A 13,796-nucleotide genomic window follows, 5' to 3' on the forward strand; every position below is an offset into this window, starting at 1 on the left:
TATATAACATTTGTTGTTTGACACGCTATATTTGGGTTTAATTTAATTACAACTCTATGTTTACCTAACTTAATACATTATTTTGTTTCATTCATAAAGCCCAAAATAAAGACTCACTTTCTATTTTATTATTGATAGATACCTGAATTGGATGGCTATCAATTGAGAATGGTTATCAAAATTCTGTGACAAGGGAGTAGAGGGGTGCCTAAAATGAGCTGTTCCTGTTTGAAAATACCACTCGTTAGTACTATGCAAGCAGCCTCTCAAAGATGCCACTGCTGTATTTTACATAAAACACCCACTTCTGTTAAACTTATAAAATATTTCTCTCTCTAATATACATAGGTACTTCCATGAAAAAGTTTAAAAGATTTCCCTTTTCTTTTTCTCATGGATGTAGCATACTGACATTTCAGGGATCACGGGAAGCTGGGGTGGAGGCAATGGGTGTTGAAAACGTTTATATATAAAATTGAGGAAGCCTGCTGTTTTCCTGGGGTCCAAGAGTGCTAATTACCACTCTGAATATGTGCACTTTCAATGATATGGCCAATGTGAAGCAGCAGTAATAAAAGATTCATACCTCTTCCTCTTCCTCTTCTTCCTCTTCTAGCTCCTCATCATTCTCTGCTTCAGCCTGAAAGTCTTCTGTTTCTTCCTCATAATCTTCATCATTTAACTCCCACGCAACATACCGGAAAGGTTCTGTAAGAAAAAAAAAAAAGAAAGATAAGAAAAGAAAAAGAAAGGAAAAAACATCTGGGGAGATATTTTTATGTTAAAATGATATGAGCATACATCAACAAAACAACACAGAGTAAGTGCTGGCGAGGATGTGGAGAAAAGGGAACCCTCCTGCACTGCTGGTGGGAATGCAGACTGGTGCAGCCCTGTGGAAAACAGTATGGAGATTCCTCAAAAAATTAAAAAATCAAACTGCCTTTTGACCCAGCTATCCCACTTTTAGGAATATAGCCCAAGAACACCACAGCACTGTTTCAAAAGGAGAAATGCACCCCCATTTTTTTTTTTCATTTTTCTGAAGCTGGAAACAGGGAGAGACAGTCAGACAGACTCCCGCATGCACCCGACCGGGATCCACCCGGCACGTCCACCATGGGGCAACGCTCTGCCCACCAGGGGGCGATGCTCTGCCCCTCCAGGGCGTCGCCATGTTGCGACCAGAGCCACTCTAGCGCCTGAGGCAGAGGCCACAGAGCCATCCCCAGCGCCCGGGCCATCTTTGCTCCAATGGAGCCTTAGCTGCAGGAGGGGAAGAGAGAGACAGAGAGGAAAGCGCGGCGGAGGGGTGGAGAAGAAAATGGGCGCTTCTCCTGTGTGCCCTGGCTGGGAATCGAACCCGGGTCCTCTGCACGCTAGGCCGACGCTCTACCGCTGAGCCAACCGGCCAGGGCGCACCCCCATGTTTAAGGCAGCACTGTTCACAATAGCGAAGATCTGGAAACAGCCCAACTGTCCGTCAGTGGATGAGTGGATTAAAAAGCAATAGTACATATATACAATGGGATACTATGGGGCCATGAAAAAGAAGAAAATCTTACCTTTTGTGACAACATGGATGGACATGGAAACTATTATGTTAAGTAAAATAAGCCAGGCAGAAAAAGAAAAATATCAAATAACCTCACTCATTTGAGGAATCCAATGAACAATGTGAACTGAGGAACGGAATTGAGACAGAGGAGGGATCAAAGGGACCAGAGGAAAAGAGGACAGAGGGAAAGGGGATGATAGGATGGGACAAACCTGAAGCGAAGGGGGGGAGGGCGCTGTAGGGAAGGGGGCAAGGGAGATGTTGAGGGGAATACGGGGGAGAGGGGATGCATTAGGGGCAACACTAGAATCTATGTAAACACAATAAATTAAAATCAATAAAAAAGGAAAAAAATGATATGAGCATATATTACAATAGTCATAAATTAGGAAAATTAATTGTAGTTATTAAACTCAGTTTAAATGCATCTGCGAATTGGCCTTTAGAAATTCTTTAAGTGACAACTGGCTGGTTTAAGTTTGGCGACTGCTGTTCGCAATCCACAGCTGTTCTGACTGCTGTTTGCGACCCACAGCTGTTCTGGCTGGTGGTGCCTGTGCTATGACTGTTGTTAAAGGTTTTAAACCTCATCCCTGGATATGTGGAGTGTTCTACTTTATGGACCATCAAGAAAGGCTTTAAACTTGCAGAGACAGAGAGAGAGTCAGAGAGAGGGATAGATAGGGACAGATAGGAACGGAGAGAGATGAGAAGCATCAATCATTAGTTTTTCATTGCGACACCTTAGTTGTTCATTGATTGCTTTCTCATATGTGCCTTGACTGTGGGGCTACAGCTGACTGAGTAACCCCTTGCTCAAGCCAGCGACCTTGGGTCCAAGCTGGTGGGCTTTGCTCAAACCAGATGAGGCTGCGTTCAAGCTGGTAACCTCGAGTCTCGAACCTGGGTCCTCCACTTCCCAGTCAGACGCTCTATCCACTGTGCCACCGCCTGGTCAGGCTTCGCAGTGCTTTTAATAATATTACATGGTTTTGACAGTAAGTGTTAGGATTACAGCCCTTACTTTCCATAGCCTCAACTACTTTTTGAAGCAGTTCCTCTGGAGTTTTGCCAGCAATCTCCAAGTTCAAAATTTGAACAAAAGAGTCGGTGATTGCTGTTTGCAGATCTTTCCAGGTGGAGTAGAAAGATTTGATCTTCTCTTTAAATGGTTCCATTTCAGGAACATCAGGATAAGCGTCTTCAGGAAACTCAGGTAGTACAACTTTTGAGTAAAGGTTAAAGGAAAGAAAAAAAGAGGCTTTAAACATGGCATCTTTACTCATACTGCCAACATAATATTTATAATATTTTAAAAACATATAACAGAAATAAACATATTGTTTTTAGCAATAATGTACATTTATAAATTCATATTTTAATTATGCTTCATTCCTTGTATTGCCTGTAGATGAATTATCTATTAATACAATTTGGATAATTAATATGTATTTCATATGACAAGTTTATAATTTTTTTTGTTTGTTTATTCAGAGAGAGGAAGGGAGGCAGAGACAGACTCCTGTATGTACCCGTACCGGGATGTACCCGGCATCCTGGTATGGGTGGGCGATTCTCTGCCCATCTGGGGCAATGCTCTGTTGCTTCTGACCGAGCTCTTCCTAGAGCCTGAGGGGGAGGCCCTGGAGCCACTCTCAGTGCCCAAGGCCAGCTTGCTCCAATCGAGCCATGACTGCAGGAGGGGAAGAGAGAGAAAGAGAGAGAGAGAGAGAGAGAGAGAGAGAAGCGAGAGGGGGAAGGATGGAGAAGTAGCTGGGCACCTCTCCTGTGTGCTCTGACCGGGAATTGAACCTGGGACATCCATATGTCAGGCCGATGCTCTACCACTGAGCAAACTGGCCAGGGTCATATGACCACTTCTTTTTGTTGTTGTTTTTTATTTTTGACAGAGACAGACAGAGAGAGTCAGAGAGAGAGAGAGAGAGGGATAGAGACAGACAGGAAGGGAGAGATGAGAAGCATCAATTTTTTGTTGTGACACCTTAGTTGTTCAGTGATTGCTTTCTCATATGTGCCTTGACTGGGGACTACAGCAGAGCGAGTGACCCCTTGCTCAAGCCAGTGACCTTTAGGCTCAAGCTGGTAACCTCGGGGTTTTGAACCAGGGTCCTCTGTGTCCCAGTCCAACGCTCTATTCACTGAGCCACTGCCTGGTCAGGCTGACAACTTTGTTAATAAAATGTATAAAATAAAATTTGATGAAAAATAGTGTTGTAAGCTGGCTAGGTATACTTTTAATATAATAAGCTAAATAAACATGTCAACTTCCATACAATGAAAAAAAAAAGTTGGAAGTTGGTACTATGCCTAAAATAAAGGACTAGACCCTTTGTAGCAGACTATGAAAAGTACTTTTATGTACTAACTACTTTTATTTTATAAGCTAACCTGTTTCAGATAATTTAGTTTCCAGGCTCTCTTTGGCTTCTTTTGGAATTTCTGTTCCAACTGTAGTTTCCTCAGAAGGCTCAGATACTTAGAAAAGAAACTTAACAGTGTTTGAATTTTAAAACAGTGATTCTTTATGAAAGTTTTGGCACAAAGAAAATTTCAAAACACAGTTTAAATTGTATATACTATTACAGTTGGAGCTAGTTGGAAATACAGTTCTTGTTAGGGAAAGCATGGCATAAACATACCTAATAGTGTAAGAATATTCTTAAATATACTAAAGGACAATGACCAGAATAATAACTGACACATCGTACATACAATTCTGACTGATAACAGTCATATCTACAGCATTGAGCTAGAACTGACCCTAACTGGAGTAGGAGGCTGGCTTTAGAACATCCGAAGGAGGTTCCGGGGAGAAAGAGTAAGGAGATAAAAGGTAATAAAACTCAATTGTCCCTTATATATCTGTTACATTAGTAAATACTAGAACTTTGGGTATATGTTTGATGAGTCACATTTCATGGATGTATGTTTCCTTCCTTCCTTCCTTCCTTCCTTCCTTCCTTCCTTCCTTCCTTCCTTCCTTCCTTCCTTCCTTCCTTCCTTCCTTCCTTCCTTCCTTCCTTCCTTCCTTCCTTCCTTCCTTCCTTCCGAAGTTCCTGGGTGGGAGAACAGTGAGCGGAGGTGTGGGGCTCTTAAAAGGAAACTGGGTGTTTTATCCTGCTAGCTCCTCTGTCAGGCACAAGGGATATGATTTTATACTTAAAAGACTTATTGCCCCATAAAGCTAATGCCAACCCTTGGAGTTAAAATGGTCTATGTTGAACTTGAGATTTCTCAATGTGAAAATTCCACTTTATCCTGGTTCTTTCACCGCAGACAGTAGGTTCCTAGTCCTTAATTACCCCAGGCTGGATTTGGATGAAGGTATTTGAAAACCTTTCCTTTGTAGCATTAGTTTCTAATCCAATGCTAATTGTGCTTGGAAATATTTACGGGGGTCACTCCCACTGTCATGGGGTACCCTACCTTGCTGCTTTAAGCCTACTCTCTAGTTCCAAGAGTGACCTTTGGCCCGAAGACTCCTTCCTTCTTGCCCTGCCCCACCCACCACACTGCACTGCTGCAGCAGGGGGCCCCTGGGCGTGGGACCTGTGCAGCCGCACGGGCTCTCACTCAGAACGGCCTCACACTTGGTTTAATGCTCTCTGGTTGTCAATCTGAAACTTTTAACAATTTTATCTTTGAACTTTTTGTAAACAAAATCCATAAGGGCTCCAGAAGAACAATAGAGCGTGCATATGAGCAGAGATATGCACAGTATGTGTTAGCCAGCCCTTGCCAGCTCATCCTCATGACAGTTCCTGATGCCCCGTCAGGAGCCCAGAATTAATTACAGGGCCTGTGGTGTGTGGGAGTGTGACCCAGCCGTGAGGCAGGCAGGGGAGGAGGCTGACGGACCCGAGAGCCCATGTTTTCCTTTGAAGTAGAACTTGCTTCAGAGGCAGAAAGAAGGTGACAGTATTCAGAGAGACATGAATAACCAAGGAACCTCATCATTGCCTCTCTTCCTCGTGTCGCTTTCCTGTAGCAGTGAAATACTCAGGCTGAATATGACGACACAGAAGGAAAAGCAGAGATAGGGCAACCCAGTGTTTCTTTTTCTTTCAGTCTTTCCTTAATCATCAGGAAGCTAAAGGTAGAGCGTCTTCGTAGACTATGTGCACATTAAGAAGTGAAATAAAAAGCTGAGTGAGTTTTGTGCACAAAACTTACCAGTATTCTGGTGAGAATGAAATACATATGTATGTACGAGCTGTGAAATATGAATTGTGTTCACTTCAGTAATTCTGCATATGAGTTAAATGCTGTTATATTTTCCATTTAAAAATAGCATTGCCCAATATAAAGATGGTGAAATTTATGCTAATAATGTAAATTTAAAATGTTTATTAGAATGACATCAAATAACATATAAAAATCAATCCATGACAATTAGAGAAATTATGAAAGAAAAAAAAAAGCTTTATATTTTAGTACCTTTAATGGCACCTTTCCTTTGCTTTTGAACAAAGTGCCCATAAATGATCGAGACAGCCCTGTCCCTGAATACCAGGCTGGGGCAGCAGCATCGGCTTTTCTATGGCACTGCACACCACGTGATTGGGAATCAATGGCTGTTCTTTGGGAGCTCATTTCTCCATGTTTAGCCTGTTTCCATTTTCTTAACATATACACACGCATGCACACACAAAGACACCAATGGACATGAGCAGAATTAAGGAGATGGCTGTCAAAAATGTCTAACCTGATTCAGGTTCAGTTTCAGGAAACTTGGATGCTTCAGACTCCTCAGGTAAGAAGCCCCCAGTCTCTCCGGCTACCTCAATGCCCTCGGGTCCTTCAGGAGCATCAATCTCCTCCCCTTCAATATCCTCATCTGCCTCGGGGTCAATCTCTTCTGCTTCTAGAAAAGGGAAATATTAATTAGGTGCTAGGTACTCCCAGAAGTGCTGAAATCCAAACAAAGAATGAAGAGTAGACCCCTGCCCTCCTAGAGCATGGGGTTTAATGAAGGAGGGACATACACTTTCTATATATTTTACCTATTAAAACATAGTGGTAAGGATTCTAGTAATGTACTCAGAGTGCTATGGGAGCACCAGCCTAAGACTTCATTTTAAAAAGAAATGTTTATAGCAGCCCCAAACATTTATAACAATAAAACACTAGAAACAGCCCAAATGTCCATTCAATAAGGCAGTGGTTCTCAAAGTGTGTGCCAGGGTGCACTGGTGCACCCTAGAAGAGTTCCAGGTGCGCCCTATGGTATTCCAGAGAAATATGTGCCTGTTGGGGAGTTTAGATTTTGGGGGGACAGAGGTGTGGGGAATTGGCTGTAAGCTGACAGTCTGCCCCCCCCCCCACCTCACTGGCCTGATTAGTTTGCAAAAGACTGTTAAACTGTGGTGCTGGATTGTTTACACTACCCCCCATGTTCCTCAGAAAGACTGGAGGCAAGTTTCTTCTATCCTTTGTTTGGTGTAAAGTTAAGATGATTTGTATGGTGGGGTTTTTCTACTCTCAACACAATTAAGAGTAAAAAGAGAGGAATTCTTCAATGTATTGATGAGGAAATGAGAGTTTGCCTTTCAAATATATGCCAAACATTGAAGAAATCACTAGGACATATCAGGCTCATGTTTTTCATAAACACAAGAATGAAAAAACACATTCACACTAGGACCTGCCGAATTTACTAAACCTAAGAATGTATCTATATATATAAAAAGATAACTTTTTTGTTGTTTTTTAATTTTTTAACCCCTGTTTTATACGAATTCTAAAAAGCATAACTCAAAAAATGTAACATAAAAATGTTATTTGATATCTGAATAAATTTAATTTTGTTGTATTTATTTTGTGTAATTACCATAAAAGCACACTTGGTTTTTATATATGTTTTCTTTAATATTTGACTTATTATAACACATTTCTCAGAATTTGTATATAGTGCGCCTACAATTATTTGTAGGATTTTAAGTGTGCCCTGACTTCAAAAAGTTTGAGAACCACTGCAATAAGGGAATGGCGGGACCTGTACTGACTGATATGTAGCCACTACAGGATGTACTTGAAATGTGGCTAGTCCAAACTGAGATGTGTTGTAAGCATAAAATACACAATGGACTTCAAAGATTTAGTATGGAAAATTGAGTGTAAAATATATAAGTGATTTTTGCATCCATTACATGTCAATATAGTATTTTGGATATAGCATATTAAATAGAATATAATTCATTTCACTTGTTTCTTTTTACTTTTTATAGTACTACTAGAAAATTTAAAGACACATACGTGACTTGCATTATATTTCTATTGGGCAGCACTGGGCTAGACTCTATATTTTCTTATAGCTAATAATGTACTGTAGAGTATGTTGATCAATATGTTAAATTGAAATTAAAAAAGCATAACTTCAAATTTTCTGTAGTTTTTGATGACCATTATCAGAAATTTATGCATGGAAATCCTTCAGGAGGAAGATGGGGTGAATGGTGAAGTCAGGAAATCTATCTTTCCAATTCCTTTAATGTATCTATAAAATTGACTAAAAATCAAGGTGATTTCTATGCAAATTTGATGTGAACAAAATAAATGAAGTTGAGTTCTCAATTCTTGTGGAAATTCCTCCCTCCCAGTGAGTACTTTTCAAGAATCACATTCTACTGGTGTGTGATACTCCTAGTATCTGAATTTTAATATAAATCTGGGTGATTATGTCCCCAGGGAAAAGTATCCTGAAGTGTCCTAATATCTTGAGGTCTTACCAAGATTTCAGAGCATGTGGCTTCCAAGTATGTGACTTGGAATGTGGTGAGTCTTTTGCGTTATATGGAAAATTTTATGGTGATACACAGAGGAAGAAGTAGAATTTGCTGAAGCCCTCTAGGGTTTGGGATGAAGTTAGGTGCTCTACACCAGAAACTCAAAATGTCTTTCTCGGCCCTGGCCGGTTGGCTCAGTGGTAGAGCGTCGGCCTGGCGTGCAGAAGTCCCAGGTTCGATTCCCGGCCAGGGCACACAGGAGAGGCGCCTATCTGCCTCTCCACCCCTCCCCCTCTCCTTCCTCTCTGTCTGTCTCTTCCTTTCCCGCAGCCGAGGCTCCATTGGAGCAAAGATGGCCTGGGCGCTGGGAATGGCTCCTTGGCCTCTGCCCCAGGTGCTGAAGTGGCTCTGGTAGCAACAGAGCAATGCCCCGGAGGGGCAGAGCATCGCCCCCTGGTGGGCAGGGCGTTGCCCCCTGGTGGGCGTGCCGGGTGGATCCCGGTAGGGCGCATGCGGGAGTCTGTCTGACTGTCTCTCCCCGTTTCCAGCTTCAGAAAAATAAAAAAAAAAAAAAAAAAAAAAAGATAAAGCTTCTTCTCTCAGGGAGGTTAAATAAAAAAAAAAAAAAAGTCTTTCAACTAGATACCGCTTTTGGTTAAAAAAAAAAAGTTAAAAGTTCTAGTACTTTTTTCTCAGACCCCAGTGGATAATCTGAGTACCATATCAGTCAGGAATGGATTGAAAAATGTTTAAGATCCTCTACTATCCGTGATATTAACTAAATATGTGTTGAATAGTTATTTATTGCTTCATAATAAATTACCCAAAAATTTAGTGGTTAAAACAATAATCACATATTATCTTTGTAGTTTCTAGGGTCAGGAATTTGGGAGTGGCTTATTGGCAGTTCTGGCTTTGGGTGTCTCATGATGTCATCATAAAGATGTCAATTAGGGCCACAGTCATCTGAAGGCTTGAATGGGGCCAGAGGATCCATTTCCAAGATGACTATTTTAAGTCAGAACTGAGGTCCTTGGGGAGCAGATATAAGCCATGCTTGAATTCCTGACCCACAGAATTGTGTGCATAATAAAAATGGGGGTTGCTTTAGAGTTTTGGGGTGGCTTTCTGGACAGCAATGGAAAACTGAAACAGACACTCTTCACTTTTTTGAGCAATGGACCCCTTTGGCAGTCTGATAAAATTTATGGACCTCTTTTTAGAATAATGCTTTCAATCTCATAAAATATGTAAGAAGCCAATTATATTGAAATACAGTCATTAAGACATCAAAAATATTTTTGTGCCACAGAAAACTTGTGCATCTTTACTAATGGATTAAACAACAAGACCCAGCAGCTGGTTTAATAACTACCAGAATTTGGGAACAGTGATAAGCATATATAAGATATAGTATACTGTATAAAACTGTAATGTGGTATTTTATTCCTTTTGATCACAAAATGAAATTATTGCTAATACTATTGCAGTTTGTTGTCCATGTAAATTACTAATTGAAGAAAAAAAACTAAATCTTAGTTACAGGTTAGTTAAAACAAAATTGAAATTATTTTTAATTCAAGTTCATAAACCCTTAAATTTTATCCATGGAGCCCAGGTTAAGAACTCCAGCCTTTTAAGGGCCTAATATCCAAAATATACAAAGAACTCATAAAACTCAACAACAAACAAACAAACAATCCAATAAAAAAATGGGAAGAGGACATGAACAGACACTTCTCCCAGGAAGAAATACAAATGGCCAACAGATATATGAAAAGATGCTCATCTTCTTTAGTTATTAGAGAAATGCAAATCAAAACTGCAATGAGATACCACCTCACACCTGTTAGATTAGCTATTATTAACAAGACAGGTAATAGCAAATGTTGGAGAGGCTGTGGAGAAAAAGGAACCCTCATCCACTGTTGGTGGGAATGTAAAGTAGTACAACCATTATGGAAGAAAGTATGGTGGTTCCTCAAAAAACTGAAAATAGAACTACCTTATGACCCAGCAATCCCTCTACTGGGTATATACCCCCAAAACTCAGAAACATTGATACGTAAAGACACATGCAACCCCATGTTCATTGAAGCATTGTTCACAGTGGCCAGGACATGGAAATAACCAAAAAGCCCATCAATAGATGACTGGATAAAGAAGATGGGGCACATATACACTATGGAATACTACTCAGCCATAAGAAATGATGACATCGGATCATTTACAGCAAAATGGTGGGATCTTGATAACATTATACGAAGTGAAATAAGTAAATCAGAAAAAACCAGGAACTGCATTATTCCATACATAGGTGGAACATAAAAGTAAGACTAAGAGACATTGGTAAGAGTGGTGGTTATGGGGGAGGGGGGAAAGGGGGAGGGGGAGGGGCACAAAGAAAACTAGATAGAAGGTGACAGAGGACAATCTGACTTTGGGTGATGGGTATGCAACATAATTGAACGACAAGATAATCTGGACTTGTTATCTTTGAATATATGTATCCTGATTTATTGATGTCGCCCCATTAAAAAAAATAAAATTATTAAAAAAAAAAAAGAACAAAGAACTCCAGCCTTAAACAAAACTTGTAGACTGAGTTCTTCTCTATGGAAGTCTAAGTGCAAAGACATTGGGTATATTAAGAGCTTCACTGTTTGTCAACTTCTGCAGGATCTTTTCAACAGAAGTAATCCCACAGCCATCTGTCACTATGACCTGGGCAATCATTGTAAGGCATGCTGCACGTGATATCCTACTGTGCACCCCTCAGAGCATGCACAAGGAAGTATCTGTGTCAGGGATCCTTTTCTTATGAATCCATTACTCCAGTGACCATGTAATTTATTATCCAAATTGGAATACTTTCAGAATGAAAGGAGGTGAAATAAATACTTCAAGACCATAACCATAAAAACCTGGACTCTTATGGGTAAATAAAGAAATATGGTCACCCTGTCTATAATTCACTATAATATGACAGTTGCTTGCAACAGTAATACAAAATTAAATGACACATTATTAGTCATATCAATCTGTGCTTGCCTTTTGTTTTCTCATTTATAGCTTCTAATAGCCTTTTATTTTCTTCTTCTATCCTCAATGCCTCTTCTTTGGCTTTTCTGAAATAAAAAAAAGGTCCAAAATTTAATTATCCTTGAGAAGTCAGACATCTCACAAAATTATAGAATTTAGGGCTTAGAGTGATAAACATAAGACAGTTTATAATACTCTATATTTTTTACTTCACAATGTAAATGTTTAATTTACTCATATTGAGGTCAGTTCATTTTCAGGTGTTTTTTTATTTTTTGAAGAAAAGTTGGAATGTTGCACTTTAAAAAGCTGTGGTTATTTATTAGGAAACCTGTCAAAATTAATAAATTATTGTTTACCTACAAGATGAAAAGGCAAATGGGAAAAACTGTACCATTTATTTCTTCTGATTAAATGAGAAATGTTCACAATATAACCTTAAGTGAAAAAAGTATAGCAAAGAATTATATATAATATAATTTTAATTTTGTATTTAAAATGTATATAAACAATGATTAAAAAACTAGAAGAAAAGTAATCAAATTAATAGTAGTTATCTGGATGACGGCATGATGAGTGTTTTTTTTATTTTTTATTATTATTTTTTATTCGTTTTAGAGAGGCAAAGGGGAGAGAGCAAGAGAGAGAAAGAGAGAGAGAGAGAGAGAGAAGAGGGAGGAGCAGGAAGCATCAACTCCCATATGTGCTTTGACCAGGCAAGCCCAGGGTTTTGAACTGCCGACCTCAGTGTTCCAGGTCATCACTTTATCCACTGCGCCGCTACAGGCCAGGCCATGATGAGTGTTTTTAATGTTACTTATTTATTTATTTTTTTTTTACTTTTTTTTTTTTGCATTTAAAAATTATTCTATGTTGAATAAATAGAAAATTTATAAATTTATTTTTGTAGTCAGAACAATTACTTTCCGATATATTTTCTTTTTAACACAGTCATGATGAAATTTAAAGAGGTTTGGAATATGGAAACTTCAATATCTGGAGGGACTGTTTTTTATTAAGGTTGAGAACTAAATCTGCCTTAATGGTGAAGACAGGTGTAAGAAAAGTTACCGTAGTAGTATGGGCCCTAGCTGGTTGGCTCAGTGGGAGAGTATTGGCCTGATGTGTGGATGTCCTGGATTCGATTTTCTGTCAGGCCACACAGGAGAGGCAACCATCTGATTCTTCTTCCCTCTCCTCCCTACATCCCCTCCTGCAGCCATGGCTCAATGGATTTGAGCACATTGGCCCTGGTGCTGAGGATGGCTCTCTTGAGCCTCTGCCTCAGGCACTAAAAATAGGTCAGTTGCCAGTGACCCCAGATGGGCAGAGCATCAGCCCCAGAAGGGGGTCTCCGGGTGGATCCGGTTGGAGTGCATGTGGGAGACTGTCTCTGTATCTTCCCTCCTCCCACTTAAAATAAAAATAATAATAAAAGAAAAGTTAGTAAAATGGTGGAAAAAAGGCAATATTTATTAAAAATTAAAATGTGTATACTTTTGACTTAAAAAATGTATCTAGGAACGTAACCCTCAGGAATTAACAGCTTACTGCACAAGGGAACATGAATAAGAATGTTGCATTCTTTTAAAAATAACTGCATCTTTTAAAAATAGTATAAAAAAACCTGTACCATGTATTCAGCAGGGGACTAGTTTAGCAAAGTAGAGCCCATTCATATCAGCAGCACACTCTGGGACAGTCTCCCTAAGACTATTCTATAAACCTGTCATTCTCTTACATTCAGTATTCTTTGTGTCTTTTCCCCCTTTCTTTGCAAATCTAGTTACATATAGTCTCTTCAAAAGTCATTACCACCCCTCTTCTTCTAGCAGGTAGGTTTCTTGTTTATAGGGAGTTTTTTCTTACTGTATTCTAAATCCTGCTATCCAGCCTGAAGTCCTGGTGTAATTCAAGTTTTCTTCATTCATATCCAGATTTATGAGATGACTGGGTCTTGTTTTTACACTCCTTCCCTGTTTTGACTGTGTGTGAATTGGCAGTTCAAACGGGGCTCTTTTGTGAGACTCCCCTTATCCAAACAAAACGTAGATATAGTATGTTGCTGCTAAGAATCTGAGACCTGACAAGAATAAGGAAGAATTTTGCTGCCAGTTATTAGAAACTTCGATAAACCACTTGGAGAGATGAGTCAAAGACTAATGGTGATGAAAGAAATTATCCTCACTTGACTGGCACATTTGGAAACTGATGCTGGAAAGGCTGTAGAATTCCATGTGTCTTTAGATACATGTTTGGCCCAAGATGGAATTCTTAATCCTGTTAAGCTATATCTTTTCTAACCAACTTGCAAGGCCTTTACATGAGGCTTTGACTTTTAATTTTTTCTTTTTATTAAGTGAGAGGTGGGGAGGCAGACAGACAGGCTCCCATAAGCACACTGGCTGGGATCCACCCAACAAGTCCCCTACAAGTGGTTCTCTGCCCAT

The 13,796-nt window shown here is 39.7% G+C and overlaps 1 protein-coding gene across 3 annotated transcripts in view; it reads right to left on the bottom strand.

The window, feature by feature from the left end:
• AK9 (adenylate kinase 9) overlaps positions 1 to 13,796 on the bottom strand; it is a 178,054-nt gene that overhangs the window by 63,794 nt on the left and 100,464 nt on the right. The window contains exons 19-23 of one of the 3 annotated variants that reach the window (XM_066247994.1): positions 11,356 to 11,432; positions 6,285 to 6,443; positions 3,968 to 4,054; positions 2,583 to 2,783; positions 587 to 708 (exon numbers count right to left, since the gene is read on the bottom strand). In XM_066247994.1, the coding sequence (XP_066104091.1) occupies positions 587 to 708; positions 2,583 to 2,783; positions 3,968 to 4,054; positions 6,285 to 6,443; positions 11,356 to 11,432 (646 nt within the window). Of the gene's footprint in view, positions 1 to 586; positions 709 to 2,582; positions 2,784 to 3,967; positions 4,055 to 6,284; positions 6,444 to 11,355; positions 11,433 to 13,796 lie in introns of those variants that run through there. The other 2 variants (XM_066247991.1, XM_066247993.1) reach the window with 2 other exon arrangements.

Source organism: Saccopteryx bilineata, chromosome 12, assembly GCF_036850765.1.
Source record: "Saccopteryx bilineata isolate mSacBil1 chromosome 12, mSacBil1_pri_phased_curated, whole genome shotgun sequence".
Taxonomy (NCBI): Eukaryota; Metazoa; Chordata; class Mammalia; order Chiroptera; family Emballonuridae; genus Saccopteryx; species Saccopteryx bilineata.